The sequence below is a fragment of the Sander lucioperca genome, chromosome 2, assembly GCF_008315115.2.
Source record: "Sander lucioperca isolate FBNREF2018 chromosome 2, SLUC_FBN_1.2, whole genome shotgun sequence".
NCBI classification, from domain to species: domain Eukaryota; kingdom Metazoa; phylum Chordata; class Actinopteri; order Perciformes; family Percidae; genus Sander; species Sander lucioperca.
Genome location: NC_050174.1, coordinates 25221938 through 25247204, shown reverse-complemented (window position 1 = coordinate 25247204; position 25267 = coordinate 25221938). Strand labels below are relative to the sequence as shown.

The 25267-nt window shown below is 41.0% G+C and overlaps 1 protein-coding gene across 24 annotated transcripts in view; it reads left to right on the top strand.

Annotated features, from left to right (window-relative positions):
- The window catches only part of arvcfb (ARVCF delta catenin family member b), a 269067-nt gene extending 248482 nt beyond the window's left edge, over positions 1 to 20585 (top strand). For 20 of the 24 annotated variants that reach the window (XM_035995480.1, XM_031300551.2, XM_035995477.1 and 17 more), the window contains 7 exons: positions 929 to 1121; positions 2883 to 2994; positions 3330 to 3417; positions 4827 to 4880; positions 7944 to 8035; positions 11047 to 11159; positions 17475 to 20585. In XM_035995480.1, coding sequence (XP_035851373.1) covers positions 929 to 1121; positions 2883 to 2994; positions 3330 to 3417; positions 4827 to 4880; positions 7944 to 8035; positions 11047 to 11148 — 641 coding nt within the window. In that variant the 3' untranslated portion in view covers positions 11149 to 11159; positions 17475 to 20585. The remainder of the gene's footprint in view (positions 1 to 928; positions 1122 to 2882; positions 2995 to 3329; positions 3418 to 4826; positions 4881 to 7943; positions 8036 to 11046; positions 11160 to 17474) is intronic. The other 4 variants (XM_031300555.2, XM_031300556.2, XM_031300557.2 and 1 more) reach the window with 3 other exon arrangements.
- The last annotated feature ends 4682 nt before the right edge of the window (positions 20586 to 25267 follow it).

The following is a 25267-nucleotide window of genomic DNA, read 5'->3' as shown; positions in this document are numbered from 1 at the left end:
CCTTAAGGATAGGTTAAAAACAATTCAGTCACACTAAGAGAAAAAAATGCCTTGTTAACTCATCATAAAACACACGTCAGTCAAACCCGACAGAAACAAAATGAAAAACGTCTTGGACTTTGCAACTATCAGCAACTGTGGGTTGATGGAAATAAATCCTTAAAGTGCTCATATGATCTTCATTTTCAGGTTCATAATTGAATTAAGAGGTTATATCAGAATAGGTAAGAATTTGGTTTAATTTTCAAAAAACACCATATTTTTCTTGTACTGCACATTTGTTGTGGGTCGCACATGCGCAGTAGCTAGGTAAGGACTACTAGCCAGTCAGAAGCCGAGTATGAGGGCGTGCCATGCTAGCAGCTAGGCGAGCATTATAACGTGTGTTACAAAGTGGCCACGTTTGTCTCTGAAGTAAAGGCTGGACTACAATAGAGCTGTTTGGAGCAGTTTGTGAACAGTGTTTTCTGTTAGAGATGGTAAGTCTCTTTGGGGTGGACTTTGGGCTTTTTCACTTTGTAAACCTGTAACGTGCACAAAAAAAGATATATAACACAATAAAGGAAAGGGAAAAAGCCAAAAAGATGAATATGAGCACTTTATATCACAGAGTTGGATTTGAAAATGTGCTGGCTCTACATGCTGTTTTTCACTGCTGTCTCTCTCTGCTGTTGCTGGCCTCTTTGAGCTACGAGGTGAACTCACTAACTGAGAGTCTGTCGCTCTCGGCGCGTTTTAGCGCTGAGCAGCTGCCCGTTGGCTGAGTGGCGGCTCTCACTCGTTCTTTGGATCAGACCATTAAATCAGCAAAATAAAATTACTTTTTTTATTTTTTTTATTGAATTTGATGACATTTCAAATTAAACATTATTACCAGTACTATCACCTGGTTAGTCTTAAAAAATATATATATACTTTGCTTTAACAGGAAGTTATGCCATGCGGGACTTGGTGAGCAACCTGCCCAGCGGTCAACAGCGGCCAGCCAAAAACCTGGAGGAGGACACTGTGGTGGCCATCCTCAACACCATCCATGAGATTGTCACAGACAGCTCTGAAAACGCCCGCTCTCTCGCCCAGGCTCAGGCCATTGAGAAGCTGGTCGCCATCAACAGGACCAGGTAAAACTTCATTTCATCATTTTCGTCTTATTTGGATTCGTTAATGGCTGTATATCGATTTTGTTGAGGAGTTTATGTACTGCTAAATAGTTATATGTATGTATGTACAGTATGTGTGTGTGTGTGTGTGTGTGTGTGTGTGTGTGTGTGTGTGTGTGTGTGTGTATATATATATATATATATGTATATGTGTATGAATGTATGTATGTACCAGTATGTATGTATGTATGTATGTACAGTATGTGTGTGTGTGTGTGTGTGTGTGTGTGTGTATATATATATATATATATATATATATATATATATATATATATATATATATATATATATATATATATATATATGTGTATGTATGAATGTATGTATGTACCAGTATGTATGTATGTATGTACAGTATGTGTTTATGTGTGTGTATGTGTGTGTGTGTGTATATATATATATATATATATATATGTATGAATGTATGTATGTACCAGTATGTATGTATGTACAGTATGCGTGTGTGTGTATGTATGCATGTATGTATGTATGAATGTGTGTGTATGTATGTATGCATGTATGTATGTATGTACAGTATGTTTGTATGTGTTATTTGTTTCTGTATTTATTGTTTGTTTATTTTACATTATTGTTTTTATGTATGCACCTTCAACCAAGACTAATTCCTAGTAAGTGGTGCTTACCTGGCAATAAATCTCTTTCTGATTCTGATTGTGATTCTAATTAGGCTACTTTTTACACATAGGCATCCCTGAATGGCACATGCACAATTATATACTTGTTTGCCTTTTTTCTTACAAAATAAGCTGGCTAAAGAATGCTTAGTTTACCTAGGTTTTTTTTTTAGTCTTTTTAATCATCAGTCTGTAGGTCAAACACTTTGTATTGCAAACATTGTAACACTAACTATACATTCTTATTCATGTAAAGCATGCCAGAAGTGTGGTTATACCATGGAGACATTATACATGTAATAATTACAGTATGACCTTGAACGCAATTTGCATTATGAGCCTTTAAATTAGTATTCATGGAGGATAATGTAATGTGTCTCTAATGGTCCGAGCTTGGCTACCACAATACTATACTCTAACAAGCCTGAGCCCACACACACCACTACTCACCACACATTAATTAACAGGCTTTCAGAAGTGGAGGCCATAGCGGGGTGCCTCGGACGCTGCTGCCTCTACGAGTAAGTGAGCAGTCGTTCCTCTTAACGCCTGAGCTCTACACAACAACCTGGTAATGAAAACTCACAGATAATAAGACAGATTGTTTTAAGAGGTGTCTTCTATCACCACAGAGTGACCGATTCCAAACTGAAGTGCGTCTGCACCCCACTTTTTAATTTAAGATCAAGAGCACTTTTCAAAGGGCTCGTCCTTGCGTGTGCTGAAGTATTGATCATACGGAGAGTCATTTTAACTAGCATGAATATGCATAGTTCACTCCCAGACCAAATAGCTGCATTTCCTCTCACCCACATGAGATTAGCTCTCTTTGAAGTGAGGCCCCCACCCATGTGTAATAATACTGGTGGCTCAGAGGTAGCTAATGAAAGGAAATGTGCACTCATGTGGCTATGAATTAAAAACTACACCCTGGAGCCACTCAGCGGACTCAACGTCTTTGGATGAAGAGATTGATTTACGTGCTAGCATACCCAGCCGCCACTGTTTGGGGGGTTAGGTGAAGTATCTGACTTCAATTGCTGTATTATTTCTTCATTTATTTCCTCCTTCCTGTGGCCCCCTTCAGCCAATCAGCTCGCGAAACCAAGGCGGCATCCCACGTGCTGCAGACGGTCTGGAGTTATAAGGAGCTGAGGAACGCTTTGACCAAGGACGGCTGGAACAAAAGCCACTTCCAGGTACAGAATTTCAACCGTCATCTTGTGGAAGTTACCCTTCACATGTCATCTGGATAAGTATTGTTATTGTAATATTAAGTCGTTAAAGAACAACATTTAAACATTTAAAGACACACAAATGTTGAGAAAAAACACTTTGCCATTAATGAAGTGTCCCATTTTGCATGACAAAAAGTATTAGTACAGTAGCACTAGCATTAGCCTCTCCTCATTGTGTCAAATAACTAGAGATAAATCTCCAGTGACTAAAATCTTTTAATTCAGCATGCGTATGAAGTACGAACCAAGGTATTAAAGATATGTCATGTTTAAAACTTGCCTTCTTCTTCTCTCAGCCCACAGTGACAGCCACCCCCAAAGCAACCAAGAACGGCAAGCCAGGCTACGACGACACCACCCTACCCCTGATGGAGAAGAACCAGGGTCAGTTTAAGTGTGTGTGTGTGTGTGTGTGTGGCTGTTTTCGCCTGTTTAGAGGACCCAGTGGGTGGGATAAGGCAGAGAAGATCTGCTCTTCAGCAGAATGGCAATTAAATGTCACTAAATCCTGTGAAAAGACAAAAAAAAAAAAAACTGGTTTAATCTGTCTCTTAATACTTTTTGACATGACAGGTCATGAACATTGATTTCAATGAATTTTTTTTTTAAGAATTACCTAAAATAGCTTGGTACTGTAGTATTTAGCAAATGTTACTTTAACCCTTGTGTTGTCTTCCCGTCGACGATTCAAATGGGTGCTCTAATGAGGATTTTCAGGAGCAGGACAGTGGCCATATGGGATTGACTCAAAATGAAGTGCAGTCTCCATGTTCATCATAACAGAGATGTTGTCCATGTGTTTTTAATGTTTTTTAAACAAAAATTGAGCTCTATAGCACAGATAAATAAGATATATGAGACTCTGGCTTCACAGACAATACTTGTTAACATGATCAATTCATTGGTAGATTCATGGAATTTATTGACAATTAGAAAATAAAGAATATCACCAGATTTATTCTTTAAGAAGGATAAGTCAGGTCCATAAAGTACACAACCTGTATTGTTTTTGTCAAATTAGTCCTGACATGAAGTATCCCACCTGTATAGTCCTCAAAGCAGGTTTAAACAAAATACTAACAGTAGTTTAAAACCAGCGTGTGATTGCGTCCACTTTGCTGAGGACAGTCTTTTTTTCCCCTCATGGCTATATCGAAGCACTGTGCCTGCCACATCACTACTCTCATCCTCTGTGTGGTGAAGCTGTGCCGTGTTATCTGTTGCTATGTAAGGGGTTAAAAACACATAAAATGGGAGCTGGAGCTTTGAACAGCATACTGCTGCAAAACCTCCGACCTTTAAAAAGTTTTGACGGAATATAAAGAAATGTCCTTGTTTTAGATGCTGAGCTATTTTCGTTGTGGGTTTTAAATTGACGTAATAGGGTTGGCGATAATGAAAATGTCCTCACCCTTATCTAAGTGTGTATAGCTGTATCGACAATCCAAAACCTGGGATAGAGGTTTTCTATAACAGCAGCAGTATATGTGGGGGAGGGTGGGGGTCTTGTGCAGTTTCTTTGGCCCAACAACAAACATCTCTTTGACAGAGGAGTCAATAGCATTGCAGCAGTTTAAATGTCCTGATTCTTGGCCTTGTGCCCCCCATTTTTTCCCCTTTGCATCCATACATGCACATGAAACGCGGCGGTCACGCCCGCCCACTCTCAGTTTGCATTATTCAATCACTGGCCGAGAACCATTACCCTGAAAAGCAGCAGCGTTTTTTGGCTCAATGACTCAGTTTGTGTGTGCGCCACTTTTTGTACAAATGGCATATGAATGCTTTTTCAGGACCCAGGAAATGTGGCAGTGGTGATATGATACCTATGGATGAGCTGGGTCCAGGTAAGAGCCAGACTGCATGATCGTCCTTAGCCAAAGAAGAGCTAGCTCTCCTCTAATCTCTGTCCAGTGTCCAACAGTCTATTTGATTCCACATATCTTCCATTAGTTCTCTAACCGTTGCCAAGATGTTATTTTTTTATCTGAAAAAATGCAAAAGCGCTGAACACTCTGATCTCGCTCTGACGACTGCAGACGTGACGCTCCTTGATGCTGGATGCACGACCCCTCTCTTGACAAGATGTTTGTACAAAGCTGGGCCTTCACGAGCAGCTCAACACCAAAAGATGTGGGCGGTTCTCCACTTCAATAAAAATATCTCTTAATATCTCATAGGGCAGAGCTCCTTTCGCTGTGCTTCTTTCAAAGTAAATAATCCTGCTGTTGCTCAAAATATAGAATTGCAACTCTGATAGTCTTTCTTTTCTTACCTCTTAAAGGGTAATTTCTGGGTTTTTTTCCAACCTGGTCCTGGACCCTATTTCCCCATGCATTTGTGTCTATTAGACTGATGTGAACAAAAATCTTTGAAATTGGTCCAGTATTAAGCGATAACGCAGTGACGGGCCGGCTCGAACCGAGCTGCAATGTAACCTGATGGGGCAATTGTGCACCATCCATTTTTGTCCACTAAAAAGGATTGTTATTGCCACTGACAGGCTCAGATTGTTATCAAAAAGTGTCTGACAACATTATCGATCTCACGAGGAGACTTGTTGCCCGAAGACAGCGGTGTGGTGTGGAACTTGAGTCGAGTAAAAGGCGTTCCGAGAGACGTTCGCTCGGTTGGCACCGGCCGGTCACTGCCATCTCGCTCGACACTGGACCAAAAAAAAGATTTTTGTTCACATCAGTGAAACAAAATGCATGGGGAAATGGGATCCAGGTTGAAAAATAATGAAATTACCCTTTAAGAGTTGTGTGACTCTTGGGGGGTAATAGATAGAATAAGAGATTTTGAGTTTTTAAAGTCACTTTTTTTAGGAACTTTTTTCACCCTCTTACCCAAAGACACCCTCTGAGGGTATATAGATCATGCTGGTTTTCCTACAATCCTCTGGGCCCATATTTCTCAAGCTTCTAAGAATCCCTCCTTGTAATTGTGCTGAGAGTTGAAGTAGGACAAAAAATATTCCTACTGTATAATAGGGCTCGTAGGAGGCTTCCTACATTCTCTTTAAACAAGGAGAGAGACTCCCAGGAGAGAATGTGACGTCACTCTTTTACAACATTCAGAGCTGTTCAGTAGAATTTGTGATGACAGTTTCCTGACAGTAAAATTGGAAATGCAGAAAATTGTAATTGTATGGTTAGGCTTTATGTGTATAGATCTGTACAGTGTAATAACAGTGTAATGCCAACACCAATATGAATAAATTAATGAATCAATAGATACATTGCACCGTGGGTCGCAGAGAAACCTATTTCCAATTGCTCTGTATGTCTGGCACATATCAGAATTGACAATAAAGTTGACTTGACTTGAAATGATCCCATGTTTTGAATGGATGCACGTCAGGCTGAGTGGTGGAGAAATGACATTATCTGAGGAGCTGTACAACTGTTGGTTGTAACAGACCCAGTTCTTTACTGTTGTAAAGCTACATTTTTCCATCATTGTGTGGTTGCAATGTCCACAGTTATTCTGGAGAAGGCACGTGCTTTCTTTTGAATCTCACACAAGGTCAGTCAAAAAATGAACCAATATTTGGCCCAACGGCATATCTAAAGAATCCCATTGTCCTTAGTAAATGTCTCTCCTCCCACAAAATGTGCGTGTCTGTCTCTAAATGCCATCTTTTGGCAACTTCTAGCAGTTTAGGAAATCTGTGGAGCTCTCTAAAATCTTTGCTATGATAGGAGTGATTTTCAAGGTTACAAATGTTGATAAAATTCCTGGACTCCTAATCCTAAAAATATGATAAAATGACAGTATGCGTCACTCTGAGAAGTTTTAACCAGTTGGGGCTTAGTTCCTACTCTTGAGACGCTTGGTAAATACTTGCCCTGAGCTGGAATATGTGAGAGTGCATGTTTAAAGATGGACAGGGTCAAATGCCACTCGCAGATACTTCACCTAGTTTGTTTAAAACTTACATACTGTGGTGGTAAGTAACTGGAGTGCCAGAAAGTTAAGACGAGCACAAGCTAAGAATGTGCTGTTTAGTCTACTCTCAGACACTCAGACTCGTGTACGTGTTCCAGTGCAGAGAAACCTTTCAGTCAGTCACTCCACACAGGTTAAAACAGCTTGATGGTGTTTTTTGCCTCCAACAGCGCCTTCCAGGCAGCTAACCCTAACCTTATCCCTAAACATAACCATTGCCGTGCTGCCTGGGAGGAGACGTTGTGGGCAAAAAACACCAAAGACCGTTAAAACAACACAATAAACAACAGCAGGTCCAAGTTATTGTTTACTCATTTAAAAAAAATAAAAAATAAAAAAGTTAAAATATATCAACACGAGTCCAACATATTATTAGCAAAGATAAATCTGACTATTTGTTTATCAAATTTACACAACATTGATGACAGGCTTACTGGCCTGTAATAATAATAATAATAATAATAATAATATGTTTATTTGATATAGCACCTTTTACAGACAAAGTCACAGTGTTTCACATGATAAAAAACCCAAAGTTACAAACATGAGACAAAAATGAGTTTAAACAAGTGAGGTACTGTAGGTAAGGTAGCCTTCCACAGATACAGTTTAGCTTAATGTGCTACATGTACAGTATGTTTAACATTAAAACATGATGTATAAATACGAATACGTCAATAATTATTAATTCAATACCTTAGTATTGTTGGCACCATACAAAGGCATGTGTAAAGGCTTTAGGTCGCCCTACACGTTATACAGTTATACAGTTAACTTTGCAACTCAATTTTCTACAATATGTAGAAGGGGGTCCCTGCTCCGTCTCTCTTTCAGCTAAGGGGTCCTTGGCCTAAAAAATGTTGAAGACCCCTGAAAACTATCTGTCACCGTTTTTGTTTTGTTTTTTTCAATCAAGGATGGACAGGAATTAACTGACCGTTGTTCTCTGACCTCATTAGATGGTTACTCCACCATTGACCAGAAAGACAAGGACTGCAAATACAAGACAGTGGACAGCTCAGTGGACCAGACAGACCGGGAGCCATTAAAGGTACATGCAGAGCTCTTCTGGACTCCTGGGGGACAGAGGATGAAACAATGATGTCTCATTGAAACGTTATCACATGTCCTCTCCCTCTGTGTCCTTCTCTCTCTCTCTCTCTCTCTCTCTCTCTCTCTCTCTCTCTCTCTCTCTCTCTCTCTCTCTCTCTCTCGTCATGTTTTCTGTGGTGGTCCTCATTAGAGGCTCTTAATCCTATTGATTCTTTAAAGAGCCTGGAAGTTGTCACTCTCTGTTAACGTCGCCCGCCGCAGCTCAGCACCGCGGACAGCCTCAGATCTGAGAGCCACCAGTTAATTGAGTGTACGCTTTTGGCATCTGTAAAGTAATTAATCTGAAACTGATTAAAAGAGCCGCCAACAAGCGCTCCTCGCGGATGCGACCCTTTGCCTTGGCAATGAACAGACTGCCGCATTATCAAGTGGTCGTCTTTTGATTATACAGCCATTTTTTCACACTGCCAAAGTTTGTTTCTTGTTGAGCTGATTGGCTATCCATCCAGCCTCAAAGAGGAGTCACAGGATAATGGCCTCAGAGGATGTCAGAGGGCTCTCAAGCACTTTCTGTCACTTTCTTTTTATTTTTGATCTACTTTAGTGCTTGATGAAAAGGATCTCCCCTTGGGGATTGTAAAATAATTGCAACAAAGAGTCCTTTAAGGCCAGTTTAGCTCTCTCCATGCAGGTTCCAACTACTTCTCACAAATCTTTCCGAGGCAAAGTCTGGGTGGAAACTTTGTCTGGAGCGCAGTTAATAGAACTCTGTGGGGTTTGGTGTGTGGTTTTAAAAAAAATCTGAATTGTTAGTTTGCCATTGGTAAGTAGATGTTCATGTGTTCTTAGAAATTGGGTCTAGTTTATGATAGTTTATTAAAATAACAGTGTAACCGCTTTGATTTAAATTCATACAGAAAAATTCAGTACCTTTTAAAGTGAGCCTATGTAACTTTTGCCGAACAGTGTCCAATTATGGGCTAACAGCAAATGCTAAAATGTAGTGTAACGAAAGTAAAACATAGTGTTAGTTACTAGGCAACATCTACCTCAGGTTTGCTCATGTTAGCTAACAGTAGCTACTAGCTACTGGCCATACCAGACCAAGTAAAGATGTAACAGCAAAGAAAAAAAGAGTATACTGAATTGAGCAACGGTGTGATGTATTGATGTGTGGTGTAAGAGGAACACTGCTATTTATCAAACGTTACATAGACTTACTTAAAAGTCCAAAGCTGGGTCTTCAGGTGTCGTGTCTTTCCTTCTGTTGTGGCTAATACATAGATAGGATGCCTATCCTTCCTGAAAGTCATCAGTGTGGCAACATGTTCCACCCACTGTAAACTAATAATAGAATTATACTGTTGTCACAATGGCAGTTTATTGTATGAGCCACAGTTCTCTAGATTATGTTTTAACAGTCAAATCAAGTGACATGGTAGCTGATAATCAGAAAATAGATCTTACTCTTACTTAGCCATTTTTCTGGGTTGTAAATGAAAATGTTGGTGTTATTTAGTCACCTATTGAGAGCAGTAGGCTAGTTGGAGCCGGTTACCTCCAGGATCTGTGCTAACTAGGCTAGCGGTGGGTGCGTCAGACAGAGTTACGAGACGCACGGAGATGAGAAGGGTATGTATGGACTTATCTAACTCTGGAGGTTACGGTGAATAAGACAAAGTCTCAATAAGTCGGCGTGTTCCTTTAAAGGGGAACTTAACACCAGGCAGAAAAGCAACTGCCCTCTCTGGGCTGATCTTTGGCTTGGCAGAAGTGTGCTCTATGGCAGCTGCAACCCCCCCCCCCCCGCCCCCCCAACAGTGATGTCACGGTGCACCGACTGGAGTACACCTCTGCATTAGGGTTGGGCGATATGGAGAAAATCAGATATCAAGATATTCTTGACCAAATACCTCGATATTGATATTGCGGCAATATTCTAGGGTTGACAATTGGTGCTTTAACAAAATATCTTCACACTTAGATTTTAGATAAATAATCATCAGTAATGTGGACATAATGTCTAAGTGGGGAAAAGGCAAATAATAGAAGAGCTAGAACAGTCTGGTAAGTTCAGAAAAGTATATCACTTTACTGGAATGCAGCCTTTAAAACCAGGAAAAGACAACACTTATGTCATATCCCGATATGACGATATCCAAAATATAAGACAATATCTAGTCTGTTATCACGATATCGATATAATGTCGATATATTGCCCAGCCCTACTCTGCATCACTGCATCGAGTTGAGAAGTTAAACCACTGGAGGTCTGCACAAACCAGAATCTGGTCTGGTGTTAAGTTGCTCTTACAGTTTTTATTTTCAGTATTGATTTTTATTGTTAACTGCTGTCTTTTCTCCATTGACATTATGTCAGTGGAGCTGTTTGTGTTGAGTAAAAAAGTAAACATTTTTAAACAAGTGCACATTTTATCCAGTTTAAAGATAGAATAAAGCAGCTAACGTAGCAGCAAAGTACAGTATTGCAGCTATTGGCTGTGTCAGTACTCAACAGTGATCTTAGGCTTCAAAAATCAATTTTGGTTGACACCTACTCTACATCGTATTTAGTTTAACTGCTAAACCAGTAAGAGCTGAAGTTGTACCATCACATCTTGAAAGGGCAGAAACTTGAAGCAGCTCAGAAGCCGCAGACAGGAGTAATCGCAGTAAACAGTCGTGTTTGTCTTCAGAGTGTACGGGCCTTCTAGCATAACTCCAAAGCTCTGTTCTGAGTCTGCCTTCTGTACTTCCCAGAGGTGTTCTACCCACTTTGAATGCAACTTGGCTGTTGAAACGGCTCTCTCCCTCTTTGATTTGCATGTTTTGAAATCACTCTGACTTCTTTCCAAGCTATCCTGAAGGCAGGGAACTAACGCTGGCTTCTCTGATCCTGGATGCGTGTGTATGTGAGTGTGTGAGAGTGTATTCGTGAAATGTATTGACCTCTTTTTGTTTTTGCTGTGTTTTTTTGTTTGTTTCTAACCCGTCCTCCTGTGGCCACAGAATGACACAAATAGGAAACACTATATCAGGAGTAACAGGCCTGCGGTCAGTCTGGTGGACGCTTGTGATGTTAAGCCCCAGCCTGTTGACTCCTGGGTCTAAATGCATGCATGGTAGGTCTGAAGAGAATTTAAATCACACCAAAAATAACTAACCTTCACCTTTTATTGGGTTGGATTGTAGCATCCTTTTCATTCCTTGTGTGTTCATCCTGTTTCCGCCTGTGTTCCTTTCAACCTCACACTGTATCACGTAGACCTGCTGTCACCCTGCACCCAGAGCAGTCGGCTTGTTCTTTCCATGGACATTTACTTGCAGTTCAATTGGAAAACATTTTAAGGTTTAAAAATGTTCGATTTTATGTAGGATACATTGTGTTTTAATTACTCATGCTCCCCTCCCCGAACAGCGATCATTAGTCATAACGGTAGCTACCTGAACTAGGCACAGAAGGCCTGTCAAGCTTTAGATTTCTCCACATGTTGAAGCAGTTTGTATGGGGCTGTAGTAAGAGTGACACTCAGGCCACGTCCACATGTACCAAAACGATCTTTCCTGGCATCGTTTCAAGAATATTTGCGTCCAAACGGATCCGTTTGTAAATGACTCAACACGCTACTTCATAGTCCAGGACTATAGGTGGCGCTGTTTCTGCTACAGAAATTCACCAAAAACGGAGAAGAAGAGGCGGAGCATGCACATAAAGCTTGCACGCTGTATACAGACAGAAGCATAATATTTTGCCCTACTAACCCTTATAGGGTCAATATCTTCTCCAGCAGGAACACGTAGTAGTAGTCCGCCATTGTTGTTGTTATGAGACGTCGTCGCGGGATAAGAGGTCGAAGGCTAGAGGTCGAGGGGTGCGGCGATGACATCATCGATACGCAAGTATTGTCCAAACGAAGACGCAAGGGCGGCATTTTCGAATTTTTTCACCCAGGGACCAGGTTTCAAAAAAGTGCGTCTTCAGGCATTGCGTTTACAGGATTCGTTTGGACGATCGGCCAAAATGATGCAAAACGTGCGTTTACACCAAAAGGGTTTCCATGTGGATGGACCCTCAGCGTTCAAAGAGCTTGTAGTGTGGTGTCTTTTTTTCTTGCTTTTCTAAAACCAGTTGTGTGTAAGCTGCAAGAGTGTTACTTCCAAAGCCAAGGAGCGCAGCATTAACTAACTAGTTTGTGGGGTTCCAGTTTAAAAAGGCTCAGTTCCCGACTTGGCTTGGGTCAGGTTTATTTCCCCGATGTGTGGAAGCTGGCCCCTATGGGTGCTGTCAGTGTTTAGGGTAACATTTGCACCTCTGTCCTGCTCTTTATTGTATCCCAGCAACCCCAGCCAAACTCGTAGCATCAAGTTTGCCAAACATATTGGTTAGACCTCATCCTAAAAGCTTGTAACATAATATATAATAACCATTTAAAAATACTAAAAAGTCTGTAAGCTAAGCAGCCAATCAGGATTATATTAGAATTAAGTAACAATTATGTCTTACATTTTCCTTATCCGCGTTTTTTAACCAACTCATGGAGCTAGCATTAGCTTGATTACCTTCCTGATTGAAATGTACACCTAGCTTCACTCGCCGCTTCCCCCGACAGCCTCTGCTCAAATTGGTGGCAAGTGATGAGGGGGAATCATTCCTCTCCAGGGACTCAGTTATCCCTTAATGAAAAGCTTCTCTCTTCTCTGTCTATAATTCGATTCAAAGATAACTTTAGATAAATAATTCATGTAGGCTGATGAGTTGATGATGGAAGCCGACTCGCACGTAGTATGTCCAAGGCAGAGATGTAATGAAGGGTGAGCTCACATCAACTGTGTTTACATACATTTTGAGTTTTGAAGTAGTTGACTCCAATATTTTTGTGTTAACATTCATGGTATAAATGGTTGCTAAGTGGCTTCTTATGTAAACGAGATGATCATATTTCCATGTAAATTAGAGAAAGAAAGATTCATCTTCTCTTTGTGGTTGAGAGATTTGCAAAACTGTGTTTTTTTTAGTAGAGAGAATCAAATGTATTTCAGCAGAACGTTTAAATCAGTTTCAGTAAATGGAGCTACAGCCAAAACCACGAAAATCCTCCTCCTGCATCCAAGAGCAGCTGAAATTCTTATTTCTTTCCATGTTTTTCATGTTAATGCACCGTAGCTGTGAAGCCTGATTTATGGTTCTGCATTGAATCTACGCCGTAGGTACGTGTAGATACGGACCCTACGCCGTAGTCTGACCTGCAGCTCCCCAGAAATGTAACTACGCGACGCAGACCGCAACAACTGGGATTGGTCCGCTCTGCGTGGCTTGGTAGCGTTGTATTTCCCCCGACTCATTTCCTGGTTCTCCTTCTCCATAAACAACATGAAATCAAGGAGAGGGTTAACTTTTCCTGCTCCAGATGTCCCACCGTGGTCAGAAAGAACAGAGGAGACACTTTGTTTCTCTCACTATGACTCTAGAGTCACTACTCACTCCAAAGCTAAACCGTGTCACTCTCTCTCTCGCTCTACCACCGGCTCCCCACACATACCCCGTACACACGTACCCCCTCTGCTATTCTCTTAAAGTACCATATACATACTGGGAACTATATTCTCAGAAGGCGAAGCACTGCTACTTCTGCTACTTGGGCGGAGTGATTTGCTAGCAGTACCTGAGAAGCCCCGTGGTGAGGAGCAGAGAGTTCGCCTGGAGTTGACTCAGAGTTGGAGTAATAATCACTCCGCCCAAGTAGCAGTGCTTCACCTTCTGAGAATATAGTTCCCAGTTTGTATACGGTTAGAAGATGGCTGTGTCTCATGTGTCGTTATTTGTACACGCTGTGACTATACAAATCACAACATGTAAATAGGAACATGTTGGCGTTATTTTGTCACTTATTGGGAGCAGTAGGCTAGATGGAGCCGGTTACCTCCAGGATCTGGGCTAAACTAGGCTAGTGGTGGGGGCATCAGACAGAGTTACGACACGCACGGAGATGAGAAGGGTATGTATGGACTTATCTAACTCTGGGGGATACAGGGAATAAGACAAAGTCCCAATAAGTTGGCGTGTTCCTTTTAAAGAGACACACCAACGCACAAGTATAAATCCTCACAACGGTGTAGGCCACTTATGTAGGCTACGGCGTAGGCCCTGCATAGAGCCTCCGTACAACCATAAATCCACCTTAAGGCAACAATTTGTTACACGAGTCACAAGGTAAGAATATCTAAATGATCAGAATCAGAAAAGGTTTTATTGCCACAATAAGTACACTTATGTGGAATTTGCCTTGTACATGTTTTATTTACGGTGCAAGAGTGAGTGATTCCCAAACCGATCTACTATTTAACGTCTCACTAAATGACTTTTGCAAAGCTGCAGTCTGATCTGGGTGATCATCAGTAGTCGTCATTCCTCTCTCAGCAGCACTTCTCTCCTCCTCACCGCTGTGCTCCTTTCCTGTGCCAGGCGCCTCTTGTCACTGTCTTCCTCCTCCTCCTCCTCCTCATCTCCTTATCTCAGTCCTCTTTGTCAGTGGCCATCACCTCCATCCATTGCATTATCATAGCAAATACATCACAGCACCTCTTTAGAGATACAGTGGTATGATTTGTGGTACTCATTTTAATTTCATTACGATATAAACACAATCTTAAGAATGAACCATCAGGTAAGTCATTTTCACTTCGTTGAGCACATGCAGGATTTCATCCAGCACATTAAGCATCTGTTTTGCTGTCTCTTGCCTCCATTTGCCATCTGGACTGACATGTTTGAAGCCTTTGTTGATGGTGATGTAATTTGTCAAGTACTGTGATAATGCCAACTGATTGTCTTGCTGTCTGTCATGAAAGCACAACTGGAGAGTTTCACTCTAAATTCACATCCATTAATGACAAAATGGGGTTCCTGCTCTAAAAAGAATACATTTTAATATGAAATGTTTAAGGAAAAGGCTGGTGATATGCTTTTTTTATTATTATTGTCAACAAATCCCACGAAAAGACCAAAACCAACAATGAATTGATCCTACTAATAAGTATTGTCTGTGATGCCAAAGCCTGACATATCTTATTTCTCTGTTCCATAGAGGTCTACTTACAGGCACGCATAATGTGTGTTAATCCACAGCTGAAAATAGAACCCAACAAATACACTGTTTATGTTTGAGTAACATTTGAGATATTGTGGATGATGGTAAATGATGTAAAGAGGTGTGCTATTAAACACACACACAAAAAAAATCATCAATACAAATACCAAGTATAGCTACCTCAGGCCCACAGGAAGTACGCCGGGCGTTGAAGCAAATTAAACATATTGGCCAAACAGTGGAATTACAACTCCTGGCCCATCATGTCATGCCCAAAAAAGAAAGAAACAATATGTTTTCCTATAGGCCTACATGGTGAAAGAGAGCGTCACAACCCCCATGAAATAACTCGTTTCTCAATCAGAGTTTGATCCATTTTGTCTGATAACATCTGGAAAGTCTAAAAGAGTCGCTTGGTGAATAAATCGAATCCCCATTCAAGTTAGTGGAGCGCTAAACCGGAAGTAGGCGGCTCGGCAGTCTCTAATACGCCTGCTCTATTGGCCCCATAGTGCAGAAGCAGTGTCGATCATCTGGGTAATTTTAAACACGATTTTGGCTCCATGATGGCTTCATGCGTCACTCAGTAACTCTCAAAGGAATGAACGGGCCTCCACCTTGAACGCTGTATCCAGTTCTTATTATACATCCATGGCCTACGTCAGCCACCTGCTAGTGGAGGTGCTGCAGCACCCTCAGTAACTGTTCTTGTGGTTAAGTTGTCTTTAAAGCAGCATGAATAATTTTTATGGGCAGCGCAACAAGCTGTAAAACCAACACATGACATGATGGTATATCGCCTAAGGTTGAACATCACATTTAGAAACGTTCACGGCTTTAGAAAGTTGCTGTTTTTGCACATCCAGCAGACACAGAGCAACATTAAACTTCATTTGAAGTTTCTGGCCACCTGGCCAATGTGAATCCAAGGTTCAGTCTCCTATTAGCTCCAGTTTGATATCCACTAACTCTTTGGGGGGGTTATGTACTTTTAGCTGCTAAATGCTCCACTATGTTCACCAGCTAGTCACCAAGTCTCTGTTTGCTGTTTGGTGCTGTGTAGGTAGCGTAGAGTGGGTTTACAGAGCCTATAAAACAGCTGCTGGCTGAAAACAGGAAGACTGAGGCAAGACGGTAAAGTTGCAGGCCAGAAAAACCAAAACAATGATGTCGTCGATGCTAAAATGCTCCTGGAGGGGACTGCAGGGTCGGGTCACTACAAGCCACCCCGAACACATTAAACAGTCATTTTTCTCATTGTTAATATGAAATATTAATTAGTTCAACTTTAGGCCGGCTTCACACTGGCTGCGTGGCGTGAGCGTGTCAGCTGCGTGGTGTGTCCTTTTTTATTTCAGCTCCCATGTCAACAGGTTAGAGCTTACACACTGCCTGTGTGACACGCACGTCTCGCGTGCATGCTAGAAATAGGACCCACGCCTATTTTTGTGTGTTTCCAGACAAAATAGAATAGGAAAAGATGTTTATATGTAATTTTGACCTGAATACATATTAATAAATGACATGTTGATGTTTGAAAGTCTCTAGGTTTTGATATAAATGCAGATATAAATGTAATTTAAAAAAAATAATAAATAATTATTGATATTCATATCAAATATTGCACCTGTCAATACAGAATGAAATATTCTGTAGTCTATTTTGCCGTCAATACTGCCAACGTTGTCTTTGCTGTAATCAGATCAGTATATATTTATGTTTAACATGAAGTATACTACTGCTTGAGTGCATTTTATCAATGGGAAACATCCATGTGTACAGACAAGGCTAGCAGCAGCAGCGCCGCGTCAGACACGCTTCTGGTGTGTAAGGACATAGAAAACGCCACGCAGCCGCCATGCAACTGACACACAACAGAAACGCCACGCTCACACTACGCAGCCAGTGTGAAGCCGGCGTTACAGATTTACATCTTCAGTAGGAATGAATGGATCCTGGAGCTGAGTGCAACAGTCAGGCTAGGGAAGTCTTGGGAGACAGACTAACTTAATGTTGGTTTTGGTCTTTTAATGAAATTTTGCTTTTTTAACGCTCTTTTTGATGCTTTTTGGCGTTGTTAATTTTTACGCTTTCACTGCTTTTTCTGTTTCTAGTTTTTAAAACGTGAGTACATTTTAGGCACTTACATTTTCAATGCAGGACTTTTACTGTACCGGAGTATTTCTACAGTGTGGTATTAGTACTTCTACTTAAGTAAAGGATCTGAATACTTCTTCCACCACTGGTTTTTACAGTGTATCATTTTGGACTGAAACTCTTCCTTCATTGTCATTTCAAACAGCATGGGTGTTTTTTCAAATATTTGTCTCTTTTGTCCACACGCTCCAGGCTTAAAGGAACGACATCCCAGCTAGAGGACGATCTCTCATATCACCACTGCCATTTGACATGGAGCTCATCTTTGGAGTTGGACTTTGTACAGAAAAGAGGATTTAAAAATAAATAAAAAATAATGATCACGGCAGCAACTACCCAGCAGCAGCCAACATTCTCCTGCTTTTCAGAAGAAGAAAAAAATGAAAAAAAAGAATAAAAAAGTGACTACTCCTGCTACTTTCTCATATCTACATTCCCACTGGACATCATGTGAATTTTTACAGTGTTGACTCTTGTTGAGCTCTACCGGTTACCAGAAACGGACAGAGGCCGGTGCTGGTGAAGGAATGGAGGACGTATGGAGGGCGATCAGATGTGAGGAGAAGGAAGGTAATAGAAAAAGGAACGTGTTGGAAGGAAACCTGTGGGAATGCGAAATGAATGTTTTTCATTTCCGTTTTCACATCTGCAAGAAGTTCATGCCTGAACTTTGTGGGGTTTTAGAGAATTTTACTTACAGTTTGTTTTCAAGCTTTGGTATTTTGATGTGAAACAGGTATGGACTGGTGTGTTAGAGGGTCACGGAACGTTTGTTTTCAGGTTGGTGGGATGGACACAAGAAAGTAAAAAGGATAAAGAGAGAAAGAGAGAAAGCGAGCCCAGGAGGAGCTGTAGCATAGTGGATAAACATGGACACTCAACAGTCTGCTCTCATAGACTTATATTTGGTTCACTGGTGTTTATTTAGGGAGAAAAAATGCACTGAGATGTTTCGAAATCAGAAGTGGTAAACAAGTAATTGATACTAAAGTGAGGAGTCTGCAAGTTGTGGTCTGGAGAAGGGAAAGTGACATAGTCTGTACATCAGACGGAGTAACGGTTTATGTTCACACTGCATCGCAAAAAGTACGCTGAAATGGAAACAACTGTTTCTGTTTCATCGTGGTCAACATGTTGACCCTCACTCACAGAGCTGTGGTTACTAGGGTAACCACTCAGGTTGTGTAGCGACGCAGTTTGGCGAGTTTCCTGGCTGGTTGCTCTTTGTCAATGATGTGTATTAAAGAGGATATACGGCATTTTGTTTATAAATGATGTGTTTTTTTGAAAAGAGAGGCGTAAGATTGTTCTCTTGAAAGGATAGATCTAAAAGCTTTTTTTTTGTGTGTGTGTGTGGGGGCGGGGGCTATATAGATGTATATTGGGGTCAAAAAGGAAAAAAAATGGTAAAATGAAGGAGAAAAAAAGAAATACAAATGACCGACTTCTTAGTTGTATATTAATATCACATTGTTTGGAAAGCACATTTCATTTGATAAAGGATCACCATGTTTGTAAACACGAAGTAACCACGTAACTTAAATGTGTGTCAAATTTTGTCGAGTTACGCAACGATCACCTATTTATATTTTGTATTTGTCACAACAACAAAAAAAGTTGATCTGCAGTGTTCTTTCTAAAGGTGATGACTACCTACATGGTGTGTGACAGCCCCTGCATCTCCGAAACCAGACACTCTGGAGGGGGTCAAAGGTCAGACAGAGATTTGATGGGATAGACCAGAGACGGCAGTGTTAATAAGAGTTCCTTCATTTTCTTCTTCTCGATGCATTCAGAACCGAGTTACCGCCAAACCCTGAACCCTCCTCCTCCCCCGGGTGCATTTTAAAGAGAAATATTCATTCGTGAGCATGAAGAAAAACTGTACAGATGTTTATATTCTATTCTTTCCAAGTGCCAGTTTTTGTGGTGTCATTTGGATATTAACTAATTCATTCATGTGCAAGAAGAGAGTACAGGGAGGACGAGTGGATGTGGATGTACAAGGCAAAAATAATAGCATTGCATCATGCTGTACAAAACAAAAACATCATGTTTGGTCATATAGTATATATTTTTACAACGCTTTAGGGAGAGGGGCAGTCGAGATAAAGAAAAGCAGATAGAGATACAGAATCATATTTCTACTTTCTCTTGCTCGGTGAGACTGCACACTCAACCCAGTGAGAATGTGTCCGCTCTCCTTTTCCAGCCCCAGTCTGTCAGGGAGACAGAAAGAGAATCCAATCCAAGTCGGTAATCACTCATGCGTCATCAAGGCGAATGGCATGTGCCTGCATCGAAGTCAGATTTTTTCTTTGTGGCGTATGTGACTTTATAAAGCTTGCATATTTTACAGTGTTTACAAAGATGTATGTTGTGGTAAAAATCAATAAACTACACAAACAAACAAAAAACTTACTGTATAAATTTTAATTTTCAGAAGTTAAAAAAAAAAAAAAAAAACAATACCCAGAATCCCTTTTGTGTGTCCTCAGAAGTGTGTGCTTTCATTGGACAATACTGAACCCTTGCAACAAAGACCCATACGACTGTCTATTCCTGACTGCACGTGGCAGTACCACAACCAAAGGATCTGGAGGTGTATTTACATGCATTCAAAAGTGGGGAGGGCTTTGGTTTTGTGGATGTACAGCGTGTTTTACATTTACAAAAGAAAGAGCCAAGCAAACTGTGCTGTAAAAGAAATGCAGGACACGGACATGCATCGAATCAAACAAGCCTACCTGTGTAGATATAACTGATTCAAGACCGTCAAAATAAAGTAACTGTACTACTCAGTAGCAGATGTGTTTGTACCTATCATGTGCCTTAACCTTTTCCATGGTAGATAAAGATAAGTGTGTTTTATATAACTTTATTCCTTCCTTTCAACTGGCATCTCTTCATTCTGTCTGTTCACCTCTCCCCCTTCACCTCCTGTGTCATCCTCCCTCTCTTTTTCCTCCACTCAACTCACTCATTCATTCATCCTGCACTCCCTCCCTAACCCCCCCCCCAAACCCTAAGTAGTATAGACTGTTGGTGGGTTTCTGCCTTGTATGAAATTGTATTATAACCTTTTAAAAAGATAGTCGTTCAAATAAGGGTTTTGATTTCCTAGAGGAGTAAAGTTGTTAATGCTTTCGTAGCGAGCAGAAGCGATGCCACAGTGACAGAATGTATCATGTTAATTTTACTAATACCCAGAGGCAAATATTACGCTTGTTAAACATAATGGAAAAATACTGGTTTGTAGAGTATAAATTTGGTGTGTTTTCAATAAATCATGCCTGGAAAGAAGGTGTTGCTCGGCTCTGTCTTATTTCATGTTATGTTATTATTTTCCAAGAATTAAAGTTATGATAGCCACCGCTTAGAGGCTACACTGCTCATTACAACCCATCCCAGAAATGTGAAGGGTCAGTTTACCCAAATCACACAAATGGAATTTATGATGCTCACAGTGAACAATTTACATTGTACCGAGGCGATAGTCCTTATGAGTGTTGACTATGGATTATCTAACGTAACAGTGAGGACATAGCCTGACAAGCCAGACCCACATCAAGATGTTGGGTCTGGGAACTCACCATTGGCAGGGTTCAATCCGAGGGGCGGGATAAATGGTTGTCTTTCAAATTCCCTCTGCACTCATAGCCAACTAGAGCAAAGCTAGTTGATAGATTAAACTTTTGCTGTATCCAGTCGGCAAAACTCCGAACACATCTTCCTTTTTTAAGAATGACTTCAGTGCCATTCTTTGTTCTTTTCTCAAAGAAAAGCTTAACTCCAAGTCTTCCAGAGTCGCGGCCAAAGCCGACTCCAAAGGCCGCTGTTCACCAGCAGCAGCAGCCATCTTCTTTGTTTTCAAGTAGCAGGGAATTCACGCAGAACCGTCGCAACTCTGCCGTCATAATGTTAAGCCCGCCCACCGACTCTATACACGATGTGATTGGCCTGACTAGAGTTTGCAAGCCAACGGAGAGTTGCTAGACGACCTTGGCTGCAAATTACATTTGCTGCTGCTATGGTGGTCTAGATTTCAAGGCTAGTGAGGACACAGTTTCTGGATAAATAGAGGTTGCGTCTTGAAATTTCAGTTTTCAATGATATGAGCATCGCAAATGGAATTACATTCATCTCCACTGTATTAGGGTGAAAGCTGAAATCTAAGAGATGCATATCTCATAAACTGTACAAAGTAAACCAAAGCTATCTGCATTTACCCCTGGAGGTAAGTGAGAAAATACAGTTGAGCGGACCCTCTAAAGCACGTGTCAAACTAAAGGCCCGCGGGCCGAATCCGGCCCCTCGCAAATTTGATCAGACCCGTATATCAATTTAGGTTCACAATAGACTTTGGCCTGCCTAGTTGTGATCCAAACCACAAAAAACGGGAAATTGTTTTTCAAATTGCAATTACGCGACACTCAAAGCAGAATTTGGCAGATTTGCTGACTTTGAGACTCAGAAATTCCCACAGAACCAGAGAGTTTGCATATTCAGGCTGTGAAACAGGTTGTTGTAAAAAAAAACTTTTTGCCCTGACTTTTTTAGGTCTTTATCGACCGAAGAGACATAAGAGACATTTAAGACCATATGAGACACGCAATCATACAGTCAAAGGTATTTGACTTTTTCCGTTAAATAAAAGCGTGTCAAACTGTCTCTGGTTCTCATTTTCCAGTGTGGCCCTTAGTAAAGCTTAGATCGGGCCCAAAAAACAAGCCCGACCCTACCCGAGCCTGTGCACGTTGTGTCCGAGCCCGGCCCGACACATTAACTGTAATTATGAGCCCGAGCCCGATTTAAACCAGACAATTTTTTTATATGTAGGCCGTTATAACTGACGTTCTCAACTACAATTCCTTTTACCTGTGGGTAACAGATCGAGGCAGCAACATAATCAAAGCCCTGGAACCATATAGGAGACTTTCTTGTCTCGATCACCTAATTAATACTGTCCTTCGCCACGGTCTGCATGCCGACGCACTGGCCAACAACGTCGGCCGTCCGAGGAGCCGTCGGCATTCATTTGGGCCGACCTGACATGTTCAGTCGGGGACAGGGCAGTCGGGACTCACCCGGAAATGGGGAGCGGAATGTGCCTCTCAAAATCTGACGAAAATCTTTTAAACTGACCTTTGTCAATCTGAAATGAAGACAGATTCAGCAACTGCATGGCCTATTTCTTGCTTAAAATGTTTTCAGAAACACGTTTCGGTGAACTATTTTAGTACAATAAGAGATCGTATTCTGAACAAGCCACCATGACAGTCTGGCTGTGAATTTCTGGAGAAAAAAGAACCACGTGACGCGTTCGTCCAATCAGCTGCCGGTCTTCATTTTCTGAAAAATAATCAGACTGTTAATGGAAACAATACAGAGCAGCGCCGCCTGCTGCTATGGAGACGTATTACGTTTCGCGCATGCGCAGAGCGTACGCTCAAGTCGGCGTCGCCTCAGTGTGTTCTGAGGCATTTTTTGGACCTCGGGACCCGACTGATCAGTCCGACTGGCTTTTCTGCCGACGGTCGGACCGTCTGGTTGGTGTGTCAGGGCCCTTACAGATGGGGGAGACACAATGTAGCCCAGTTTACCTCACACTCAAGTCAGTGCAGGACATACACCCAGAGCTACAGGAGAAGCTGGAGAGGCATAGCTTTCTCCCCACCCAATTCAGCTTATAAAGTAATGATTAAAAAAACACAAATGCTTGATCAAGGGCCCGGCCCGGCCCGAGGATAGTGGCGGGCCGAGTTCGGGCTCGGGCTCGGGCAGAGAATCTAAACTCTAGCCCTTAGTGAAGTTAAGTTTGACACCTCTGCTCTAAAGTCTTCAATATAGAATTATTTAAAATTCATAATGCAGTCTAGTCTATATTGTTAAGAACTATTTTCCTCAATTATTTGATGTCCTTTCTTTGGTCTGCCACACTGGAGGCAGTGTGGGTGTATGATGTAGTGCCAGTAAACCAGATGACAAGGGTTTCAAGCCTCAATGTTGGAAAGCATTAGCTCCAGTAAATGATCCTTGAACAAGCCACTAAATTCCCAGGCGGGCGGTTAGATATCTTTTTGTAAGATGGATTAGCTAGAAGCAGCATATTGCACAATTATTTACACGGTGTTATGGCTTATGGATAAAGGAAGCAGATTGTATAATATCAACATTAATGTGGCCAAATAATATGTAAATTGATATGTTTGTAGTGGCCTTCCGCAATAATGATTACTTAGTGGGAGGGTATTTAAGGAGAGGTAGGGCTGTTGTTCTTTTGTCACACTGCTGCATATGGTGCTTCAGTGAATGCTCACACAAGGGCCAAAAAGATCTTTGCCTGCATGGTCCATATTTAAAGGTCCACATGACACTAATTCTTTCTAAGTACAATTTTGAATGCAAATGTAAATCTCAATAAATATAATGGAATAATTCTTAGATTTGATGCAGTTCTTCTCCCACCACCACTGCATTTAACCCTTGTGTTGTCTTCCCTTCAACCTTGAAAAAAACGTATTTGACGCCTTTTTTCACAGTTTGTTTTTACTTTTTTGAACGTTTTAAATTTTTTTATTTTTCTTCTACACATTTTCAGTGCTTATTTCTACGTCCCATATTTTCTGATATAAAACAAAAATTTCCACCTTGCCCCTCCCCTCTCTCCTCCTCAATAGCATTTAAAGCTACAGACACAGAAATGGCACATTCTAAGGAAAGCTCATTGTGGGACTGGCTCTAATGGCTGTAATTCTGCACCAAGGCTGAATTTCAGGAAAGAGACTTCAGATACAGTATTAGGGGATCACTAAGGTCTATATAAAAGAGACTTCAGATACAGTATTAGGGGACCACTAAGGTCTATATAAAAGAGACTTCAGATACAGTATTAGGGGACCACTAAGGTCTATATAAAAGAGACTTCAGATACAGTATTAGGGGACCACTAAGGTCTATATAAAAGAGACTTCAGATACAGTATTAGGGGACCACTAAGGTCTATATAAAAGAGACTTCAGATACAGTATTAGGGGACCACTGAGGTCTATATAAAAGAGACTTCAGAGACAGTATTAGGGGACCACTAAGGTCTATATAAAAGAGACTTCAGATACAGTATTAGGAGATCACTAAGGCCTATATAAAAGAGACTTCAGATACAGTATTAGGGGACCACTAAGGTCTATATAAAAGAGACTTCAGATACAGTATTAGGGGACCACTGAGGTCTATATAAAAGAGACTTCAGATACAGTATTAGGGGACCACTAAGGTCTATATAAAAGAGACTTCAGATACAGTATTAGGGGACCACTAAGGTCTATATAAAAGAGACTTCAGATACAGTATTAGGGGACCACTAAGGTCTATATAAAAGAGACTTCAGATACAGTATTAGGGGACCACTGAGGCCTATATAAAAGAGACTTCAGATACAGTATTAGGGGACCACTGAGGCCTATATAAAAGAGACTTCAGATACAGTATTAGGAGACCACTAAGGCCTATATAAAAGAGACTTCAGAGACAGTATTAGGGGACCACTAAGGTCTATATAAAAGAGACTTCAGAGACAGTATTAGGGGACCACTAAGATCTATATAAAAGAGACTTCAGATACAGTATTAGGGGACCACTAAAGTCTATATAAAAGAGACTTCAGATACAGTATTAGGGGACCACTAAGGCCTATAGAGACTTCAGATACAGTATTAGGGGACCACTAAGGCCTATATAAAAGAGACTTCAGATACAGTATTAGGGGACCACTAAGGTCTATATAAAAGAGACTTCAGATACAGTATTAGGGGACCACTAAAGTCTATATAAAAGAGACTTCAGATACAGTATTAGGGGACCACTAAGGTCTATATAAAAGAGACTTCAGATACAGTATTAGGGGACCACTGAGGCCTATATAAAAGAGACTTCAGATACAGTATTAGGAGATCACTAAGGCCTATAGAGACTTCAGATACAGT